Here is a 23458-nt window from a genome sequence, read left to right as displayed (position 1 = left end):
AGTTAGAACTGTCACTGCATAGCACATTCCTGTCCCTTTTCTGTCTTTTGTGTCAGCTATAGGTTTTGTGTGATGGGCTGCATCAGCCAGCTAAAACAGCTGAACATTTTTTACAGTTACCTTTCAGGTGAATTAGTTCTGATTTGGCTCATGTCATGGCCAGCGACTGTTGGTACTAGCAGGAAAGAGGTGGCAGCAGAATGTGGCTGGACAAAACCAGCCCTTTTCAGGAGTACCTGGCTCAGCCTGCTTTGCACTGCTCATGAAGTCACATGCAGAGGATGCAGATGAGCTGATTTAATGATGGATGGCTGCAGAAAGGAGTAATTCTGCTTTCCCTCACTTCCAGGATGCTGCCTGCCCCAATCCTGCAGCTGTGTGGTCACAAGGTGGATCAATTCAGCTCTCTGGCCAATGGAAAACTCATTATTCTCTGAAGTGTAATTTTTCCACCAGATTGACCAGCTGACTAGAGTCAGATGGGTACCAGATCCAGTGTAAGGGGTGTGAGGGGAGTACAATTCTAGTGGCTGCGGGCAGGATCACCTTTCTCCAGCAGCCTGCTGTCAGGTCAGTGTAGGCAAAAGGCCAGGCTGCTGCTGTTGCATACAGAGGACAGACAACCCAATGCCACACTGGTGCCGGAAGTGGCTGTTATGCACCTCTGCACCCTGACATGGGCTGTGCACGTCTGCACATCTACTACCTCTGTGATCCCAGCTGAGTTGGTTTAAGAAGCACAAGTGAGGAAAAAAATATTTTATTTTTCTGTAAGGTTAGTTACATGGTTAAGACAGCTCCTTGTGAGGGTGGATGAGTGGTGGAGCTGGTCCCTGAGACATCTGGACCTCACAGGTGGGACAGGGGGACAGCTTTCTGCAATGTCTCCGTGAGAGTGGCTTGGCTATAATGCCATTTATTGAGACTTTTAGGCACTGGTGAATTCAACCTGGAAGAGCAGGTCAGCGTTTTTTGTAGCTCTGAGGCAGAAGATGTGTGCAAGCGGAGCCCCACCTTACACTGAGGGCTCTGAAGGACACAGACAAGAAGAGTCTGGCAGCAAGGGAGCGACACCTGCACCACTGTGAGGGATCAGGCAGGGGTGAAACACAGCGCCAGTAATTGAAGGCGCTGGGTTCTCGATGCCTGCCTCCTCCCTGCACCAAGAGTGAACGGATCGGCTTCTGGCACCGAAGGCTCCCTCCTCAGCTCTTCCAGGGATTACCTGAAGGACTGCAAGCCAGCCGCCCCCCGGGACGTGCCGCCTGCTCAGCAGCGCGGAGGCGAAGGGACGGCCACCTCGGCCACCTCGGGTCCCCCGGCAGGACGTGAGGGGACCCCCTGGCCCCTCGCAGCCCACCTCCGACCCCAGCCGGTCCCAACCCGGCGCCGGACCTGAGCGCAAAGGAGTTAACAGGACTTTCTGCCTCTTCCTGCCCGCTCCTCCTCCTCCTCCTCCCCATTACCTGCACTTTATCACCGCCGGAGCCGCGGCGCGGGGCGGGGGCGGTGAAGGTGGAGGGGGGCCGGCGGCTCCCCCAGCTCCTGCCGGGGCTTTGCCGCCCGGCCGGCGGGGCCGAGGCGTGCGGGGGCCGCGGGGCTCCGCGCTCCGCTCCGCTCGGTGGGCGGGGGGCAGGCGGAGCGGGGCTGCGCGCCGTGAGCCCGGCCGGGATGCGGCATGGCTGGGGGCTCCGTGAGGATGCCGCCGCCCCCGCCGTGTGAGGCTGCGGAGCCGGCCCGCGGCTGGAGGAGCCCCGGCGGGGGAGCCCCCGACCCGCCGCCGCCGCCGCCGCCCGTGCAGCTGCGGCAGAAGCTGCGGGAGCTGCCGGCGCTGCTGCGGAGCGGGCTGACGCTGCGCAGGAAGAGCGCGGCCGCCGCCGGCCACCGGGTGAGCGGCTGAGGGAGGATGGAGGGAGGGATGCGGGGAGGAAGGGAGGGATGGAGGGAGCCCGCGGGGTGCGCCCCCGCCGCGGCCTGCCCACCGGGGCCGGCCCGTGGGGCCCGGGGCGGTGCCGTGCCCGCGGGGCCCCGGCGGGGCCGTGGGGATGCGGCGGGGGCGCTCCGCGGGGGGATGCGGGGGGTCCCCGGGCGGCGGTGACGGCCCCCTGCCGATAAACGGAGTAGCGCCCGCCGCTGCCCCCCGCGGCCGTGCTCGTCCCTCCTTCCCCTCCCGGCCTGGCAGGACTCGCGTGGGCCGGGCACGTGTGGGAGCCTCGGGGCTGAGGTCGTGGCCTCGAGCGCTCGAAGCTCGGGTGGGTTCTGGGCCCCCACTGGCAGTGAGCGGGGCCGTGGGGATGGGGGCTGCGTGGGGATCCCCGGTGTGGGCTCATTTGGTTTGGGGAAGGCTGATGGAACGGCTTTACTGGGCTGTAAAACCAACCCGCTTGTGCTTGGAGATCTATTGGGTGGGACTGGCGTCAAGTCACCGCAAAACTTACACAAACCTGGCCTCAACCCCCCCGTCTGGTAGCCGAACTGAAGGGGTTGGCGTCATCCCCACGGCCTTGGCTTCATCTGCGTGGAGAAGCGGGCGAGCTGCCGTGGGGCTGCGGTGCACCAACAGCCACCTCTGTAGGCAGCGGGGAGAAGTCATTACGATGTGTGTCTGCACCCGAATCAACATTGCAGCACTCTACCCGTGTAAATAAATGCTTTCTCTGCACGGGGAAGTTGTGAAATCTAGCAGGGTGTGAATTTAAAATGAAACTTGCTGTGTGACTGCTTTGTTGTAAGAAGATGTATGTGTAGGGAAGATAAACAGGATTAAGATAGTACGTATTTTTACAGGAAAAGAACTATTTCTGAGCAATGTTTTGTTTCAGAGCCTTCTTCTAGAGTAAGTTTCTTTCCTCAGGTGAGTTTAACCCACAGAATAAAGACTAGTCTGTATGGAGATGCCTGATGATTTTTATTGTTCGGGTTAAATTTTAATCCACTTGGCAAGTGTCCATCCAAACACAGGGCTAAGGGGATTCAGTGAATGTTACATGGCCAAGTCCTTTCTGCCCTAACAGGAAGTTTACTACAGGTGTCCATCTTCCAGAGAAGATGAGACCTTTTCTGAATTCTGCGTTGAGCTTAATTTATTCTAAAGGACCCCAGGAGAGCAGTGGAGTGAGCCCTCCTGTGAGGAGAAGAGAAGCAGTGCCCAGCAGCTGTGCTCATTTGGAGCAGGTCTAAAACACCTTTTTAGCACAAGGGATTTGTACCACTTCAGGGAGATGTCGTGCAGAGCAGGCCTAGGCTGATCATCGTGGTTACTCTTCACTGCTACCGAAAGCATTTGATAAGTGATCACTATGAGCATTTGCTCTGTAAATATTTGGAGTGGGTGAGCTAACACCTCCATGAGAAGCTTGGGTGGCTCCTGGGTCATGCAGTTCCTCAGTTGTCCTTGATGAAGCCTTGCTCCTGCCTTGCTTCCTAACAGCTGAGGTTCTGCCCTTCTGTGCTGATGTGCCCTGTTATGGGCTGGCAAATTTACTGGTGGTATCATCCGTAGGTTTGCTTTGCCCCGTGGTTCACCTTGCAAAGTTTTTCTTCACCTGTCTATCCTGACAGGAGGATAGCTGGAGAGAGTATGGCAAGTTTGTGAGCTTGCCTGGAGTCAATCCAGCAGATCTTGGATCAGTGGGCAGTGCTGCACGGAGATCCCGCGTGGCTCCAGCGGGACCTTCTGGCTGGTGGCTTAGTGCCATGTGGAGGACAGGACTGCTGTGCTCTGCCAGCTCTGGGCTTCCAGGGATTCTCCTACCTCTCCCCAGGACTCAGCTGGAATTACTCAGTGATGCAGGTCTCTAGTGGTGTGTCATGGGGTGCAGGCAGGGCTGGCAGCCCAGTAGGGGATGTCAGTGTTGCTTGTTCCCTTCTGAAACAGGGTGAACACTTGTGGTGCACGGACGATCTCTTCCACACACGTGATTCCCCAGGGAGAAGTCTGGCTCCGTTAGTAGTGCCCGTGTTGATTCCTGCCTAAACCCTTCTCCACGTGCCTTTTCCCCCCAGAGATGAAATTTTAGGGGGATGGCACTTTCCATGTATTTCCACTTCATTTGGAGAATAAGTTCAACCCTGAAAATGTCAATATTTGGGACAGGGAATAGATATGTTAAATTAATAAAATAAAGCGCTTTTTTTTTTCTTTTTTCTTTTTTTTTTTTTTAATTATTCTTTTCCTTTTAAACCTGACTGTCAAATTGGAAAAGCCTTAAAATAAGGTTGGGAAAGGGTTGAATAAAACAAACATGCAACAAAGATTTATAATTCCACCTCAGCAAAGTATTCCAGGTTAATCCAAAGTTCATTTTCAGAGGGTTTTCTTTTGCTTGTTTATGAAATATCCATTCTTCCCCCACCCCCAAAAATTTTTTTTTAGTCTGATCTTAGTCTCTCGTGACTTTTTCTTTGTGCCTTTTTTTTTGTTTGCTCAACCACCAAGCTGAGAGTCTTATTTGTCCAGCTGGATTCATCAGGAATGTTGCTCACTTAGGTGAGCTGTTTTCAAATAAATGCTGACCAGCTGAAATTCTGGTTTGTTTAATTTCCTAGAAAAATATTATGACCTGAAGAGGGGGGGTCTCTTTCTGATGCTGACTTGCTGAGGGACCGCCTGCAGTGCAGTTTGCTTCCTCATCTATAACACAAGGATAATCTACATGCATGCATGCTTGAAGGGCATGGATAATAAAGTATAATGGAAGTGTTAAGGGTGCTATAATTATTTTAAGGATGTACTTCACTGCATGCTGTTAGAATACTTCCTGTGGTGCAGGGGAGGGGGAGAGCGCTGAGTAGTGTACAAAAAATGGAATAAATTTTGCAAACCAGTATGGGGTGGAATAGCATTTTTTAAATCTGTTTAGGCCTCTCAGTCCTTGGCACCAGGCTGTTTGACAACTTGTGACCAGAGATGGGGATAATTGAACAATGTGGAATAAAATAGAGATAAAATAAAGCAGGCATTCTTCTCTCAGTTCAGTGAACCCCAAAACCAAAGTACAGGAGGGCGTTTTTGGCTTTCTGTGTCAGAATGTGTCCGATTTTAATACACTTGAAGAACTTTGAGGTGGAAAAGCACCTTGTAGAAAAGCTGCAGCAACCATCCTGCTTGCACTTTCCCAGGTAAATGGGAAATGTGGACCCAGGTAAACACCAATGCTCTATAGTACTCTAGTCATTTAGATAAAGCTAACCTCGAATCCCTCTGTTGGGGAAGCCCAATGCTTGTTTTAAAGCTCCTGAACTTTGCAGTGGATGTTGGCGTTGTCCTTGACTGTGGATGTTGTTAAATTAGGTCTAAGGGCAGGTCTAGCACAGATGTCTGAGATGGCATTGGAGGTTTGGTTGCAGTTTCACGGGGAGCTGAAAGAGGGGTGGGTTTTACTCCTCTTCCTCTGCTTGGTGCTTTGTTGTTTCTGCTGGATAAAATGGCAGAAAATCGTCCAGTCTTTTGCTGTGTTAGTTTTATTCCTATATATATATATATATATGAATATTTATTTATTTATTTATTTATTTATTTTTTGGTGGGGTGGGTGGATTCAGCTGGGTTCCTTGCCTAGTAGACACGTTGCAACACACCAGAGCTTGTGCAGAGGCAGAGGAGGGATGCGTTATGTTGGCTCAGTGTGTCCTACGGAGCTGTTTCCCTCTGCCACATGCTTTCTGAAAATCTTTGGTAAGGAGGAGCCTTCTGTTTTTCCAGTTTGCCTCCTTCAAGCATGTGTTACGTGTACAAGCAGTAAGCATGCGTACACAAGTCATGAACTGGCCTTGCTGTCTTTTCTGGTGCTCAGAAGTCAGAGGGATAGTTACCCTGCACACATACACAGACACATACACATTTTAAATGACCTCTTCTGCTTTCTAGGTTTACATTCACACACAACCAAAACAGCATTGTTATATGTGAGTGGTGTAGATGTTTTTTGTCACAGTAGTGCTGCTGGAAAATCTTCTGTACATCATGGTGCTACTCTGATACAGTGTTTCTTTGATACTGCGAAATTTTCACCATGGACCATGCTGTTTGACTTGCTTGAAATTGAAGAAACACCATGACTATTTCCTCTTCTGAGATCCTGTAATGACTTTTGTGAGGTTCCCAGAGGTCTTCAGCCAGGCATATGTTCTCAGATGCCCCTCACATTAAGAGACCCTAGCTCTGTTCTGAGTGACAGCTTTGCCCTATGTGTATATCAACATGTAAACTGGATGTAAGGCTACAGATTGAAAATAAACTAAGGAGTTAGGGTATGAAAGCTAAGAGTTTACAAGAGTTCAGGGGAGACTAGGGAAGCTCATCGAAGTTTATTGAACATAAATAATCCTCATCAGGCACAGAAAGTTCCCAAGCTGAAAATAGTTGGAGGTTTGGAGGGTATTAGAGAGATCTGTCATATATTCTGGCACTGGCAGCTGTCGTGCTATTGCAGAGAACTCTTCTTTGGCAGGGAAAAACATCAAATTATATGCAATCTGTTTTAATTAAGTGAAGTATCCTAACCCCTCTTAGCCTACATTTTCGTAAACTTTTATTTGTCTCTTGTAAGAAGCTTTCAGTTGCTTACCTCATTCAAGTTATTTTCCTTGAATCAGTTCATGCTGCAATTGGGGAAACCATAATGTTGTAAATGGGGTTTTGCTAGGACATTAGAAATCCCCTGCTGGAAATATTCAGAATTTCCAGTGCTTCTTTTCGTGGTTACATTGTATTGGTAGTTCATAGTTACCCTTTGATTGAGACAAGCATACAGATTTGCCTCGTATTCAGTTAATCTCTCATCAATGACTGACATTTATAGCAGTCCATATTCTTCTTCTTTGAAGCTCTTCATCTTGTTATTGCCAGTGACCTTGTATCTCAGGCTGCTGAAGTATATCCTTCTCCTAATATTTTGGTCCTCAAAGTCACCTCATCTACCTGTATGCCATCCTGTTTACATTTGTTTTGACAACGCCTCCTGTTTTATGTGATCAACACATTTCATTAGAACATTTATCCTTGTTTGACCAGGCTTGTTAATGAGAAGAGTAGGAAAAAATTAGGAGAACAATTGTGCTGGTACCTATATTTACACGTGCTACAGATGCTTTACTTTTGGAGTTTCTCCTGCATTAAAAAGATGTGGTGTTGTGGTACTGATTGAAATCAGTGCACAGAAATAATGAATTGGCTCAGTGAATCGAAAGTTTTACTGTCACAGCTATTATTGAAGTGGGCTGATTGATATTGGTGACATTTTGCTTTAAAGCCTGCCATAAGAGTTCTACTCAGTAGCTTAATACCCTGATCATTTTGGCAGTTATTATGGGGCTAAAAATAGTTTCAGTAAGTAGTCTTGAATTTTTTCTATTGTAATCAGGCTTATTATGTATTCCTACTAAATGTATTTGATTAAGATAACTGTCTTTCACAGTATCCTTTAGCCTGTCAGGTCTGTGACTGGTGACACATGAAATGTTGAGTAATGAGTAAAACATCTTAGCGACAGTGACCACAGTAGCTGACAGGGAATTTCAGTGTCTCTTGTGTTTATTTGCATAGTAATTTGTTTCATAGTCACTGTTCAGTGAATTACTAAATTGAGAATACTTCTTAATTAGCCCATGTGTTATGACGTGAGAAATTGCGCCTGGCCTTTATTAACTACAGCTGAATGAGACCTAAGGCAAGCCCGTTCCTCTGCCCTACAGAGTAACCCAGGAAGCTTTGCAGAACCCAAAGTTATGCTGCCTGTGGCTGCCCTGGTACTGGAGGTGCAGCTGGGAGTGTCAGGGCTGGCATTTCAGCTGCTTTCTGGCACCCCTGATGGGTGCAGGTGCTGCTGCCCACATACAGGGAAGAGGTGCCATCGTGTGGCTTTTGCTCGTGGAAGATGCGCAAAATTTCTGCTGAAGCAGAAAATGCATCAGCTTGTTATAGGGTAGGTTCCTACCTAGTTTCCTTTCTCTGTTTTGGCCAGATTGTATTCTGGCGAGTCCCTCTTTGATCCATAGTCAGCTGCTATAAAACATGGTCTTGTCTTTAACCCCTGCTGCAAATCGAACTCAAGCTGAAAGCACCTGGAGTAAATTTTGCCCATGCTCAGTCTTTAAGTGCTGCTTTTTTGTGTTAGTAATAAATTTTTCAGTCAGGGACTGATGAAAGTATGGATTGGTCATGCATGTTTTTGTAATTCTGGTTCAACAAGGATATCCCTACTTTTACTTTCAGCTTTGCCCCTGTTTCTGCAGGACATGGCCTGTAGATTCTCGTGTGGGATGCTGCATTGTGTGGCTTGCAAATCCATCACGAAAATTTCTGTATAAAATAAGATCAGCTCAGTTGAAATTAAAAGGAAAGTATTCAAGTATTTGGAAAATTTCCATTAGTGTTGCATCTTGAAGAGAGGAAGATTTGATTTATAAGTGAGCCGACTCTCCTCTTACTTATATATTTAAACAGAACTAAACAAAATTCACTTTGTGGAATAGTATACTTTAGTTTGCTTGGTTGCAAACCTGCATTATTGGATAATCCACACTAGATTTCCTAGACAGTGAGGTGAGTGAACAAGCACAGCACTGTACAATTATGACAAACTATGTTAAGGTTTGTATTCAACTGTTGTTACTTGTGGCCCCAGTGATTTGAATGCCTTTCTGTACCGGGAGAAAATAACAAAACAAGCCATGCATTTCATTTTTATGCTAATGAAAATGCTGAAAATAGGAGGCAATGGCTTTTTAGAAGGGGAAAATAACAGAAAAGCAGAATATGCCATCTTTTCAACATAACTCATGGAAAGCCATTGCAATAAAACAGATGTTTTATCCTTAATGTGAAATGTTACTGTAATTTTTTACATACTGGAAAGGAAGTCGATCACTTTTTATGTAAACTTATACTTAAGATTCCATATCTCTAAGATGGTTTATGTTTTCCTTTTGTGCTCATTAAACCCAGTTTTCTCAGAGAAACTTGTAAAGCTGGCCATCAAGAGGTGGAGTACTTACTGCTGCAGAGTTACTGCGCCAGTAGGCCCAAGAAGTGGACAGAGGTTGCCTACGTGGCTATATCTGAAGTGTTCCTGTCCATCCATGGTTTCTGACCTTTCCTCAGGCAGGTAATGAGCGTTGCAGTCACAGTATGAAACAATGGGGTTCAGAACATGGACTTCTGGCCTGATTCCTCCCAACTCCTCAAGACCCTAGATGGGTTCTCTCCATGTTTCTGTGTTGGATCCCCAGGCCAACAGATGTTGTAGTCACTTGGGGATGGGAGACACAAGTATTGGTTGGGGCTCAGGATGGTGCTGTAGTACAGGAAATAAAATGGTGCACCCTCTAACCCTGGGCACTGTGAGACTGCCCTGTTTTCAGTAGACCTAGGGCTGTCTTAGGCAGGTTGCCCATGACCTTGCTCTGCCGAAGGTGGCTGATTGCAATTCTTCATGCACAAAACCTAAAACCTCTTTTTCCTTAAGTCTTGCAGATCTCTTAGGATCCATACACATGGATTGATTTCACTGGAGTGTTTTATGTTAGTTTTTAGTATTTGCTGCATAAATGTTATCTATGGACCACCTTTTGATTTAAATATTTTTCATTGTATCTGTGCTTTTGGCAAGAGTTTAAGGATAAAAATGAAGTCACCGAGGCTCTAAAATTAAAAGCCATGGAAGCAGGATCTGAATATTATCCTTTCAATTTTCCAGGTGTAAAAGACAGTGCCTATTCATAATTGTCATGATGTCTTTTATCTTGGTTAACTTACAGTTTGACTTGGGTTAGTCTGACCTTGTAAAATGATCTACATATGGCTGTTGTATTAAGCTATGGTCAATTATTAGTATTTAAATCCTATGGTATACTTTTTATTTTGATGAATTCCTTTTTCACGAGATATTTTCCTGGAGAGGACACAGCAGGCTAACTGATTAAAAGTCAATATATTTTTTTTATAGTGCTAAAAGAAAATATCCTGCTGATTTAGGAGAAAATCCTTCAGTATATATAAATATACACCAGTAGAGATGCATTCATAGTATCAGTAATGATTTTTTGAGTTCAGTTTTTAGAACTGAATTAACCCAATAAATCTTAAAGTACAGAACAATTTCTAGTTTGCCCTTTTAATTGGTTGGTTATGAGGAATGAAACTTTCTTTTTCTCCCCCTTAATTTGGCTTCTGACTTGAACTCTTCACACTTACCATGCATCACCAGAACACAACAGTTGGATTTTTTTGAGCACAAATATCTAATAATAATTTTATTTTCAAAATAATTTTATTAGTTAATATTTATTGTAATGCTAATAACTTATACATCTATAACTTAACTTCCTGATTGCTTATGCATATTTTTTAACAAATCAGAATGGAGTTGTCAATGTGTGAAAATACTTGGAATGCTACCAAAAAAGTCATGACAACACACCAAGATTAAGATGCCACAGCTTGTGTTGTGCAGTTTAGATACTCTCTCAGTAAACTGAATGCTAAGTACTCCATCCTTCTTGGATTTCTGTTCACTCTGTACATCTAATTCCTTTTCAGAAGCAGTCTGTTTCTCCATGGATTGTACTATCTAAGCAGGTAGATGCTGGAAAGATGGCATCAGATGTTTGGAGAGGAAGAGAGAGGCTGTCCAGTTTTGAGAGTGCTCTTTGGTTTCCTTTGATCAAAGTGGGCTGCCTTTCTGTCCTTGCTTCCTGAATCTCCTACCGCAGCCCTTGCATGACTGTGAGACAGATGGATTGGGAGAAGTAAGGAAAGAAATAGTTCAGAGGCCAGAAGCTTCATTGATGCTTCATTATGGAGTGAGTTTTATATTTGTGTGTGCTTCATCTGCTGGTAGCTTCTCCTACTGCTGTTTTTTCTGAGCATCTCTGCAGGTTGCTTGTCAGCATTGTTACTGGGACAGTGGAACAAGCAGCACCAAGGAAAGGGCAGTGGCTGTTTGCAAAGATATTACTGTATGTATGGCAAACCATAGCCTTGCAGTAGATAGTATGGGGTCCACAGGTCAGTGATGAGGAGCAGCCAATCAGTGGAAGTACTGCATTTCTTTGAATTAAAAACAAACAGAAAATTAAGGTCCAGACCACTTTTGAGCATTAAGAGTTTTTGATGTTGCTTTGTTGGTGGAGAGGGAAGCAGAGCAGGTGTTTGGGTTTTGCTTGTTTACTTTTTTTAAGAAGTTAAGCATTTAATTGTGGTTTTCTGGCCAAGTCTGGCTTAGGTAGTTACTCAGTGATCCTAAAACACTTTGTGATTTCAGTTGAATGTGGTAATTGTTTACTGTCATAGACTGCTACTGCACACTGTTAAGCAAATGGTATATTCATCCCATAGGTGAATGCACTTTGATGATGCATAAATTGATCTTTTTAAATATGGAAAGAATGGGAGAAAAAACAATACGTATGCATGGTTGGCTCTGAAAGTCATAGGACAGCTATTTGTTTACTGGCTGGCTGAAGGAGTGAGCTGGAAGAATCCATTAGATCTGATGGGGATCCCAGCTCGTGTGCATCCCAGCGCTTTGTTGCAGTGTGTCATTTCTGCATCTCCTGAAGCCACTTGGCAGAGAAAGCAAATCTGGGGTGAGTGGGCTGCCAGGCTCCTGCTGAATCTGTGTTAAGGGATGAACTGAGGCTTGCATTGTTTGTCAAGATAGGCCAAGCTCATGGGAGATGCAAGTCCTAAATGAACAAAATCAGAATCCAGCAGTTAGCTGCCAAAGAGGAAAGGTGAGAGCACATGTATCCCATGCTTCCAGTTTTGGCTTAACTGGTAAACTGTAACATCTGTCTGTGCCAGCGCTGAATTGCGCTCACTGTAATCATGACACAGGAATTCTGCTAAGTAGTCTTCTTCAGCACTTTGAAGAAATCACTTAAAAAAATATAATAATCCTGCTGATTTGTTATAAACACATTGAAAACTTAACCAGAATTTGACTTCTGTTCACAAAGAATGGCATTAGCATGTCCAGAGATGGAGCCTAGATACTTTAAAAACTTATCCTATATGTGCCTTCATAAAACTGTAATCTGTTTTCTTGAAGAGTATTTAAAAGTGATGAAAAGACCAGTTCTCTTTATACCTCGGTATCCATGTGTATGAAAGAGATTGATAGAACTGGTCAGCCTGTTAGAGTGTAGTCATTCATAAGCTTTGTCTCTGTAATTGTCTTTGACAGCGATTGCTGGAACAAAATACATAAAATGCAAAAATAATAATGGCAGTTAAATGAGTACATCTATTTATATTTTTTTATTGTGTTCAAGAATATGAAGAAGAACATTCAACAGATATTTAATTTCTAGTTTTATCTCATTAAACAGACAGTCCCAAAACAAATGAGTTTCAGATTAGTTTTACCAAAGCTATTTATCTAATTATGGCTTTCACTGCACTTGAATGAATGGCTGCAAATCAATAGGTCTCTTAGGTTGCCAGGACATGCATTAGGACTGGTAAGTCTCCGAGCTGAATAGCAGGAGTGATGTCTCTTGTTTTGTTTATTTCCATTGAGATGTCTGTTCTCAGTTCATACAGTGTATGCATTAACTGAGAATTTATCTGAAATCCTGCTTAAAAAGTCTCAGTTATTATTTGCATTTCAATGTGGTGATAAATATTTACATAATGCTGGTAGAAGTTTTATTTAAATAAAATATGATTATTTCAAAGGAAGCTAGTGTAGATATGAAATATAGTAGTGGGTCAAGATGATGGCTCATCTGATTGTACATCCGCAAATTTTAAAGTTACTCTAACAGGTAACAATAGCCACAGATAAAAGTTTTTTTCTCTCTCATGCAAGTATTTGGGGCAAATGTTATATAGTCTGCCTGATATGTTGTCTTTTTCTGGACTCTAGTAGCTGGAGATACCTTATATTCTGATGGTGGCTGTTACTGTGAACTGCTGTAGTTACAGCTGTTCATGTTACTCATAGAAATCCAGCCTTTTAATGAATCTGGTTGGTATTTTGGCTTCAGGCTCATCTTGAAATTCACGGTTTCAGAGCTTGAGTGAAGGGTTTGGTGATAGTGACATTACAGGGGAAGGAAAATTAGCTTTTGTTTTCTTGTGTTAATGAAAACGTTTATTTTTGATTGGTTTTGAATATCCCACCTTTAATTTCAGTGACCATTTTGTTCATTTCTCCTGACTTCTGCACACTTTGTTAAGTATTCTTTTTTACAACTGTCTTTTAAAGATAGCAATCCCAGTCTCTCTAGATGACTATCTGAAAAAAAAAATCTCCTTTTCAGAGGTGTTTTTGTTACCTTGTTTTGAACTCTCTGGTTTGGCAATGTCCCCTTGAACTTGTGATGGCTTGTGCTGAATGTAATCTAGATGAGACTGCACTGCTGATTTATACACATTGTGCAGTTTTCTCCCTCTCTCCATCATGTGTGCTTTTCATCCTAAAAATTTGTTATCTTTGTAGAATTCCTGGTGGCATAGATTAGTCCTGCACTGAAATGTCTTCACAGCCATTCAGATTGCTTTCTTTACATTGATACATTTTAATTTAAAACCACAGAAGGTGTCAGCATTTTTTCCATTCAGTGGGCATTTGCATTTGATGATGATGAACATAATTTAATGTGGAGTTGTCCACATACCTACCTTGATTAGGGCCACATTAAGTTGTTTATAGACTTCTGATTGCGACTGACCAAAATAATATGAGCAAAATTTGCTTATCTTGCTACTATGTTTTATTAAACAGCATTCACCCTAAGATGTAACATTGAGACATCTTCGTATTTTCCTGTTCAGAATTGTTTAATCCTGTTCTTGTCCTCCGTTACTTTGCTATTGCTTGATCAATTACAGTATTTTGTCTCTTTAGAATCGACTGCTGTATCTTCATTAGGGGAATTCTCTGTGTTAGCATGAATCTGTGCTATCTCTTGAAGCTGAGGTACAATAGGGTATTGCTACGTAGACTGGCTCTGAACATATGACAAAAACAGCTAATTTCATATCAGTCTTAACCTTGTTACAAAGTACTGTGTCAAAGACTCTATTGTTGTTTAAAAATAATAACAAAAGAAGACTTTGTGAATGGTGAAACTCCTATGAAATGAATGCTTGGAAGGTGCTATGCAGACTGCTAACCAAAAACTTTGTCAAATAATCACTGAGCAGGGCTCTGCAAGAGTATGTTTTGGCTCTGCTACTATCAGTATTTTCTTTAAAAGCTGCAGTGATGGACTAGAGAATAGTGATGGACTAGAGAATATGCTTACTAATATGATTACTATGCTTACTAAGACAAAATGTCTCTGTAGTGGACTGTGGCATCTAAGCACAAAAGGTGGCTAACATAGCTACATTGCTATTAAAATTTGTGCTCTTATTAAACTTAAGGTCTTTGAAAACCCATTTGTCAAGGCTGGGTAAAAGGACCTACTTCATTTTCTTATTAATAGCAAAACACATTACAGGAAAATTTGCGGCAGGATGATGGGAGTGGAGAAGGAAATATTACATTCTTTTGTTCTGTAAATAAAATTAATTTCAAAGAAGCTATCCAGAGACAATAATTACTCTTTATAAACCTGAGTTAAAAACTGTCATATGGCATTTAAGAGGTAACAATAAGGTTAGCAAGACTTCCCAAACCAAAAACTTGCTTTATTTCTGTATTTGTTATTTACCTTGAGTTAAGGAAGAAAACTGACTGACTCTTCACTCCTTGTTGTAGCATTTTCTGGTGTTATCTGACTTTTAGAAACAAAGCTAAATACTGTGGGTCTGTGAGTCATCTTCTGTTCAGCCTGAGCCAGCTAACTCCAGTTTCAGTGTGTATGCTTGTTTCTTTATACCATGACTTTTTCCCTCGTGAGTCAGTCATTGTTATCTCTTGGCACAAATGGAGAAGTTATAAACGTCAACAAGCATGAGGCACGTGAAGAACATGCAAACAAACCTCCCATGTAATCTCCCAAACCCTGGAGTGTTCCCGTTTCTATTGCTTTGTTGTTGATGAACCCATCTGATCTTTTGGTCGTATCCTGGTGGATGGAGCAGGGATGTGAATTCCAAGGCAAAAGTTTGCTTACCAGAAATGATGTCGTCGAGGCCCTGCAGCTAACTTCTGCTGTTGTGTCCAGTGCTGCTAATAGACTAGCAAAACCTGTGGGTTTCAGCATAGCAAATCCAAACCCAAGGAACACCAGGAATGTCTTGATCTCCTCTCTTCGGTGAGAGGAAAAGCGTCTTGATGAGGTGCTCACAAGATGAGGATGATGATCACATCTGTTCTGTACACAACATTTCCCAAATTCCTGCATCTTAATTTTCCATCCCTGTTCTCTTCATTCCTTGTCTCCACGTCAGAAGCATCTGTGTATGTATACCAGTACCAAGAAGGTGCTGAAACTATTTATTTTGCTAATTTCTTTTGACAACTGGGAGGTGACCAAATAGATATCATACTGCTGGCTTAGGTGAAATTGGTGAAGCCCATGTGGTTGGTGGTATTGAAACAACAACTGGTTTGAAGTCATCCCCAAAAAGCTGGTGTGGGAAAGGGTGGAGCAGTGAGCAAACTGATTAAAGATGGTGTATCTCAAAATGATGATCTCTTACAGTATGTTTGGCAGTTTGCCATCAATCTGCCCTAGCACCAGAGATTAGCTGATGGCTTAGGTGTCTCTGCTACAAAATGAGTTGGACAGGTGTCTCTGCTACAAAACTGAGGTGGACAGGCTTTTGAGATTGTCATGGTGAAAGGGCTGGAAGAGGCTAAACAGGTGTTACCTACTAGTAGGTGTAACCTACTAACACTAGTAGGTGTTACTTCCTTTGGTAGGGCATGAGGCTGGCCCAGGCTCATTTGGTGAATTGATTAGGGCAAGCTGTTAAGATGTCACTGACGTCTTGGGTTTTGTTAGTGTTTATGGAAACATCTGTAGAGTATGACTCCTAGTTTCGGACAGATCGATAACGGCAGTGGGGAGTTCTACAGTCTATTAATTTTTTGTATCATTTTGCTTTCCTTATTTCAGTCAAACTTCACTAACAAGTTAGCATTTTTGTGAACATATTGCCTGAAGCAACTTTTGAAGACAGCAGGCCCCCAGCAGCTCCTCTCTCTTTCTCTCCCACCTCCTGCTTTGTGTAGGTCAGAAAACATTTGTTGACTTAAAATGGTATTTATTACTGACTTTTAAATCTGGGTGGGCTGGTAACCAGGATACAGTGGGCAAGAGGAAGGAGGATAACAGCATATTGAAGAGATCAGAGTTGTAAGCGTGGGCTATGATGCAGAATATTAAAGAGTAGGAAAATTAATTCTCGTTGACCTTAGACCTGAAAAAATATGGTCAGTCTAATTCTTTAATTTCTAGGGGACAAAGCATCCTTTCAAGGATCTCACCATTCTATGATTTGTCACCCTCTACAGCTACCCAAAAGGAGGCTGCAGTAAGGAGGGTGTCATTCTCTTTTTTTCAGGTGACAAGCAGTAGGATGCAAGGAAGTGGTCTCAAGTTGTGCCAGAGAAGGCTTAGATTGGGTATTAGGAAGAATTTCTTCACAGAGAGGGTGGTTAAGCATTGGGACAGGCTATCCAGGGAAGTGGTGGAGTCCCCATCTTTGTACACACTTAAAAGATATGTGGGTGTGGCACTAAGGGACGTGATTTATTGATGGGACTCAGTATGTCAGGTTGATGGTTGGACTTGATGATCTTGAAGGTCTTTTCCAACCTAGATGATTCTACAATGTTGTGACTCCTTCTGGTGAAGCAGAAGAAGGTGGCTCAGGTCAGAGCTCCTACTTCATGTAGGATCCCGGAAGAGCCTTGGATAATTGTGCATGTGGTAGGGCGAGGAGGATGCAGCAACAAGCAGGACAGGGAATATTTGATCTGCTGCTTAGTCTGATGGTCAGAAGTTCCTCAAATGTGCTTTTCCTAGCACTGACCAGGCCTGACTGTCCTCAGGTGGTGGACATGTGACCCTGTAGAAAGGCGGTGATGTACAAGTTCTTTCCTCTGACTGTACTACAGCATCAGCAGACCGTTTTGCTGGCTCCTTGAGGATGTGTTGTTCAGGATATGTTCAGCTATACTTTGGCTGTGAGTAATGCAGAGGCTATTCTACTTTTGTTTTTTTTATGTGATGGCTTACACAATTGATAAGCATGCTTATGTTCACTTTATATTCTGCTTCTCTGTTATGTGCTCTAATGAGCACAATTTCCTTAAATATAGTTGTACTGCTACCACTGATGTTTTTAGTGGAGGAATGGGATACTCCTCTGAGCTGTAATTTCAGATTCTGTAAGTGCAGGCTCTGGTTATTTCCACATATATGTTTTGAAAAGGCCTTTAAAAGGTGAACCACAACTTGCAAGGCAAGAGACAAATGCGGATAAACAATTGAGTAGGAAGGCTACTCACTACAGTTTTCACTGGACTGTGCTAGTTTCAGTTAAACATTTACTGTGATCTTCCGATCCCTGCTCTGCTATCATATTCTGGACTTTTTTTTCACTGCACACACTTACCTCTTCTAATGCTAATTTAGACTGTAGCACTCTTCCTTTTTTTTTTTTCTTTTTACATATGCCTTTGAATATGGGAATAAGATTGACTAGGACGTACATAGACATCATATGGTAGGACTTCTGTTGGGATGCAAAACTAGATAATAATTGCAAATGCAGTTAAAGGTTAATGAATTCAGATCACTTAATCAGATGTAAAAATAGAAAAATCTTCTAATCCTTTTACTCTCAAACTGTTTTTTTTCCTCGTTAAGGAATGGAACCTTTCTTGTAAAGAGGGAAAAAAGTGCCTATATGTTTAAAGGGCTCCTAATACATATAAGAAATGAATTGAAGAGAGAGGAGCCCTGTGATCTAACTATCAGATCTTGGTTTTCTGGAGGTTTTTTTTTTTTTTCTTGTTTCTGTTTTGTTTTCCTGAGGGCTGGGAGATTGTCAGGTTTAATGACCTGCTGTGGGACCAGCTGAAGGAAGATATACGTATTTATTTAATCATTTAGGGTTTAGGCTTTGTAAAAATATATTTTGTATATATATATATATATACAGTCTCCAGAAATGGTTTAGTGCTCTACAGTTTCTTACTTTTCCTAAGAATTTGAGTGGGGCATTATTAGAGGGCATTAATCTCACGTGAGTAGTTTGTCAAATTTTGTGACTTTTTGCTTAAAGTCAGCTTGGTTGAACACCTGTGTTGTGAAGCCTGATGAGAGTGCTGGCCTTCTCTGATCTGGCTCATACTGTGTAGAAAATAAATGGTGAATGCAGAGAGCCCTCGTAAGGGTTCTTTAGGGAACCCTGGTAAGGAGTGTATCCCTTATCTTTTCAAATGTCTCTCAATGGAGCAAGGTCTTGCCCTTCAAAACTGCTGATTGAAAGGGGAAAACTTCAGGGTGTTGACTCCCTGCTATCAGCTGGAAAATCTCAAGAGGTTCCCAGCCCTCACGCAGAGAGAATGGAATTCCACAGCACCAAAAGGAAGGACTTTGTCTTTAAGATGTAATTGTGCATTACTGTGAGTAATTCAGAATAATGTAACATAGATAAATGACGTACCCATATGCTTTAGTAGTATGAAATGTGTGCAAGAAATTGTTATATGAATAAAAAATGAAAATAAAAATGTACTTCAGGAGAAAGGCAGGTAATTAAAGTTCAGGGTAAGGAGTATCATCAGGGAAATCTGCCTCTTTTGGGCAGAAATCTTGCCTAAGTTCAAATACCTTTTTTTTTTTTTTTTTTTTTTTTTTTTTTTTTTTTTGTCCTTTAACCTGTATTCTTGAAGGAGGTCCCAATCTAAAAATGCCTGAAATGTTTATGTGACATTATGGGGGTGCTGAGCACATCTTTTACTTTCATAACTTAATCAGCACAAGATATGTCACTTATATTGTTTGGATATGATCTTATCATACTTAACTAAAACTCATATCCATTAAGTACTTGGCATTTGAGCTGTTTTTTCCATGCTCAGAAATTTGCAAGACTCGTCTGTGTCTTTCATCTATGCTATTTTCTGGTCAAAGTCTACTGAAAGCTGAATTTACCTAAGCTGCTTTTAGTAGTTCATGTATGTTAAACTACTATTCATGTTCTAACCGTGTCCTAATGGTTATTGCACACTACATCCCATGTTACTCTAGATACTGTATGTTCAGGATTAAATTACAGGTGAACTGCCTTGTTTTTCAAGTCTCTCCTCATCTCAGTGTTAACAAGTCTCTCTTTGAAGATGGAGTGCACTTGAGTTTTCATTTGTTCCTGCTTCAACAGGACTGACAAACCAAAGGTTTTCAAGCACAAAAAATGATGTTATCAAGGTTAGTGTGATGAGGGTGTTTGAGGGTGCTAGTCACAGATCTCTAACAGCACAGGCTGTGCCGAGAGCAGGTGGGGAGTTCTTGGATCTACTTTGCGTAGAAATTGTGTGATTCAAGGGAACACTTCTTGTTTTACGTATTTGTTTTCCTTGTGTATTGGATGCTTTTTAAGCTTCTTGTATAGTGAAGCCTTGGCTGCCTTGTGAAACTAAAATAGTAGAACTTCAATAGTTTTTCGACAAACAAGTAAATTAGAGCTGTTCTTCTGGAAGTGGTTAAGAACTCCCACTATTCAGTCCATAGCAGGTTGGCACTGACTTGTGCCAAGAGCCACTGTCAGTGAAATTAATATTGTTCCCCAGAGGTCATGTAGCGGACTGTTGCCAACACAAACAACACAACTGCAGATTTTCCAACTGTTAAGATTATAATGTGAGCTCCTTTAATCATAGCTTGTTCACACAGCTTGGAGGCCGCTCCCACTCTTTGCAAATCTAAAAAGTAAGAAAAGCGAAAGCCGATAGTTTTATTCGAGCCTTCAGCACAGTTGATCTTGATCAGCATGTCTCAAAGTGCTTTGAAAAGCAAAGTGGTCATCGTTGTTTCCACAGCAAGTCATTTTTCCTTCCCATGCAGAAAGTTGGTACCAAAGCAGTGAGAGATGTAGGAATCAGGCAGAGATGCATCGAGCGGTCTGGTGCTTTGTCCAATAGGTCAGTCACTCTGCAAAATCAGAAAATCAGTTTTTGTTAGGAACAAGAAATAAAGAATGTCAGCGTTTTGTTCAGGTGTCTCAGCTAGCAAATGTAGAACATGCATCTTGTACCTGAAAGGAATAATTGCAATCTACTTAAAAAAAAAAAAAAAAAAAAAAAAGTTTGGGAAATTACTTTGAGACCTATGTATGCTGCAGGCAGCGGTAAATGCAGCGCTCTCTGAAATAGTGAAGAACAGGGCCATTAAAACATACTTCTATATGCTTGTAATGTAACTCATGGACTATTTATGTGCAGCTCATGGGGAAAAAAAATCACAGATATAGTAATTTTTCAAATAATAAGCTAAACTGATGCAATTTACTGCAAGTTATTTTCATAAATCATAATGAAAGCACAGAACTTTAACTTTGTCTTTTTGTATGTGAAACATTAAATATGCTGTAGTTATTGAAATCTATAAAATTGTTCCTTTATTTGTAAATTGCTTTTGAATAAATTAAGATTTTAATGGATTTTCTTATTCAATAATATATACTTTGTATTGACATTTTTGCTATTTATTCTGTCAGGATTGTTCACAGTTGATTTGCTGAATATTTGCTAGTATTTGAAGTTTTATTCCTGTGTCTGTGGACAGGCATTCACTGAAATAGCTGTAGCAATTTTAGATATTTTTGCCCTTCAGCTGTGTGTTACAACTCTTGTGGCAGAGGTGAGCATCCTTGCAGCAGGGTCATCAGGGCAATTCACAGGGATGCTCCTGAGTCTGAAATGAGGAGAATCGGCTACCTAACTCTGCCGACTTCATCAGATACCACCACAGAGGGAGCGTTAGAACTTACATCTGCATGATGGGTGTTGTAAGTGATGGGTGAGATGAATCACTTGTTTAATTGATTGTCTGCTTTAAATTTTTATTATATTTAATCTCTGACAAATGTGAGCTGCTGAGGGCGGAGTTCTGGCACCTATATCATCTGCAGCAGCATTGATAGCAGAGGTAGGTCCGTTTACAGTGACCCTCAGCATACCCAGCAGATGAGACCTGACACATTGGGTAGTGTATTGGGGAAAAGTGTTGGTGAAAGGCTAACATAAAAATGTGTCACTTCAGAACCCTTTTTCTAAACGCTGGCTGTGTCTAGGAAAGTGTTCACCTTTGAGAAAACTCTAGCTCTGTCTTCTCTGTAGCTCCTTTTGGATAGTGGAGGGTGGTATTAGATACCTCTTTGCATTCCCGTCTTCTGGCTGGACCAACCCAGTTCCCTCACACAACAAGTGCTCTGAAGGCTTTGCTCTTGGTAGTCAATGCATTCCAGTGCTAGAGTGCCCAAAATTACTCTGTGCCCCAGAGGTAGTCTCATGACCCACAAATAAGGGGGAATAATCACTTCCATCCACCTGTGGCTAACTTATTCTTTGCAGGGATACCCTACTGGTTTCAGTGCTCTTTGTCCACTGGGATTACAAGGCCTTGGTACCAGACAGAGACCGCGAGAGACAGAAACCCAGTAGTGCAGGACAGTGGAGAGAGTCAGAGGGCTGTCATGTAGGAAGCTGTTAAGTTGTACATGGGTCTGGTGGCTCACTTTGTAATCTCAGAGAATGTCTTTCTGTAGGTCTCAGCTCTGCAAAACCAACATCTGCCAGCCTCATAGAATGGCTGCACCTTCCCAGACTTTCCCAGCATCCTCCAAGAACCACTAGGAAATTTAATGGGTTTTCTTGTTTTGGCAGGTTGGGCTGATGGCAGGAGAGGCTATGAATAGCAGTTATAATGACTGTATGAAATGCGTCAGCCCTCTCTGACTCTGAAATCCATCCCCCTGAGGAGGCAGGGGCATAGAGGTGACTGTTAGCAAGGCTTTTTTTCCCCTTTCCCCTTCTTCCCTGAAAATTTATTTGCAGGAACCTCTGTACTATTTGCACATGCAGCTGCTGACCTGCACAGCAATAGTCTGACTATTGTGAGCATGATGATTATTTTAATTTTCAGTCATTCTAAACTTTACCCATACTGCTGTGACAGGAAAGAACAAGGGGAACAAGTGTGACAGTTTAAGAAGTTATCAATGTATAAGCACGTGTTTGTTGGTTTTATCAAGTCAATAACCCGAGCAAGTATTTGCATTAATGAAAACTTTAGATAAGATTTGCATGTCTCAAGAGGTGATGGTATATGAGTTTTAATATAGCTGTTCTGAGAGAGAGGGGGAGCTTTGGGGAGGTAAGGAGCTTGCATATATTGTATGTATTTTTTGGGATACGCAGCTTTCCCTTGTTGTTTTTTTTGTAAGTGCATTAACTGAGTTTCTGAGTACTTACATTCTGCATGTTGTTAAGCCTTTGTCCTTCTCCCCCACCCCTGTTTATCCTAAATTTGAGAATAGAATAAATTCAACATTTTTATTATATGACTTGCATGTAGAGTAGTACACAGAGTGAGAACAAACTAGATAGATGCTTGTGTCTAAATGAGATGCTGTCTGAAGTCATTTGATTGAAAATAAGAGCTGTACAGAGGTAAAGTGCTTTCAGAGGATGCACCTCTGTAAAAGTGGGGGCCATGCAGTATTTTTGATAAGTGATCTTTATTTTTCTTCCACGATGCCATTTTTCCATACTAATGATTAAATCCTTTACCTTGTTTTTTTCCTAAATTTATTTTACTACTGTGTGCTTGTGAGTCAGGCTGCCTGGCTTGCAGAATTTCTTTGCCAAGCTGTTGTGCCATTTTGCCTTTTTTTGTTGTTATTTTTTATTTGGAAATGTCATGAGAAAGTATTTCACTGGCAGCACAAGAGATGTGCCAGCAGAGGTACTTTGTCTGCATATGTAGAGCTTTTCAATCTACATTTTCCCACTCCTGATCTTTATTTCAATGTTTTGCTGACATCTTCATTTAGATCTCTGTGAAGAGAAATTGGGAACATAGTTTATTTATAGTGTGAAATATCCAGTGTGCTTTCTTTTGGAGGCTTCAAATAATTTATTATTAAATTATAGCATGTACCACTTAAAAATATTAATTGTTGTATAATATTTTGAGAATCATGAAAACATACCCACCTGCTCTTTTGTGGTATACTCCAGATTGAAACCAAACCGGATGCTGATGGTCTGGAACATGATGGTAGATTACAAAGAACATCTACTCTGTTTATTAAGTGCTAAGGTTTAAAGATAAATAAATACAGTGATATTGCTCAATTTTTACTCTACAGCACCCGTTTTGTACTGAAAAAAGGGAGGATGCTGCTTTGCTGTAAAATGCTGACAGCCGGGAAGAGTGAAATGTACTGGGAAGATTTTAGGGAACATTAACGAATGGTATGACTGAAACTGAAAGCTGGAACACAAATGCTGCAATAAAGTTAGAATAATGAAGAAACACA

At 42.2% G+C, this 23458-nt stretch overlaps 1 protein-coding gene across 4 annotated transcripts in view; it reads left to right on the top strand.

Moving 5' to 3' along the window:
• Window positions 1–475: 475 nt before the first annotated feature.
• RAPGEF5 (Rap guanine nucleotide exchange factor 5) overlaps window positions 476–23458 on the top strand; it is a 161370-nt gene continuing 138387 nt past the window's right edge. Inside the window, exon 1 of one of the 4 annotated variants that reach the window (XM_040547900.1) lies at window positions 476–1888. In XM_040547900.1, coding sequence (XP_040403834.1) covers window positions 1679–1888 — 210 coding nt within the window. In that variant the 5' untranslated portion in view covers window positions 476–1678. Of the gene's footprint in view, window positions 1889–8947; window positions 9108–23458 lie in introns of those variants that run through there. The other 3 variants (XM_040547901.1, XM_040547902.1, XM_040547903.1) reach the window with 3 other exon arrangements.

The sequence above is a fragment of the Cygnus olor genome, chromosome 2 (assembly GCF_009769625.2).
Source record: "Cygnus olor isolate bCygOlo1 chromosome 2, bCygOlo1.pri.v2, whole genome shotgun sequence".
Classification (NCBI taxonomy): domain Eukaryota; kingdom Metazoa; phylum Chordata; class Aves; order Anseriformes; family Anatidae; genus Cygnus; species Cygnus olor.
Note: the sequence above shows the minus strand (reverse complement) of the source record. Positions and strands in the feature narration are given on the sequence as shown.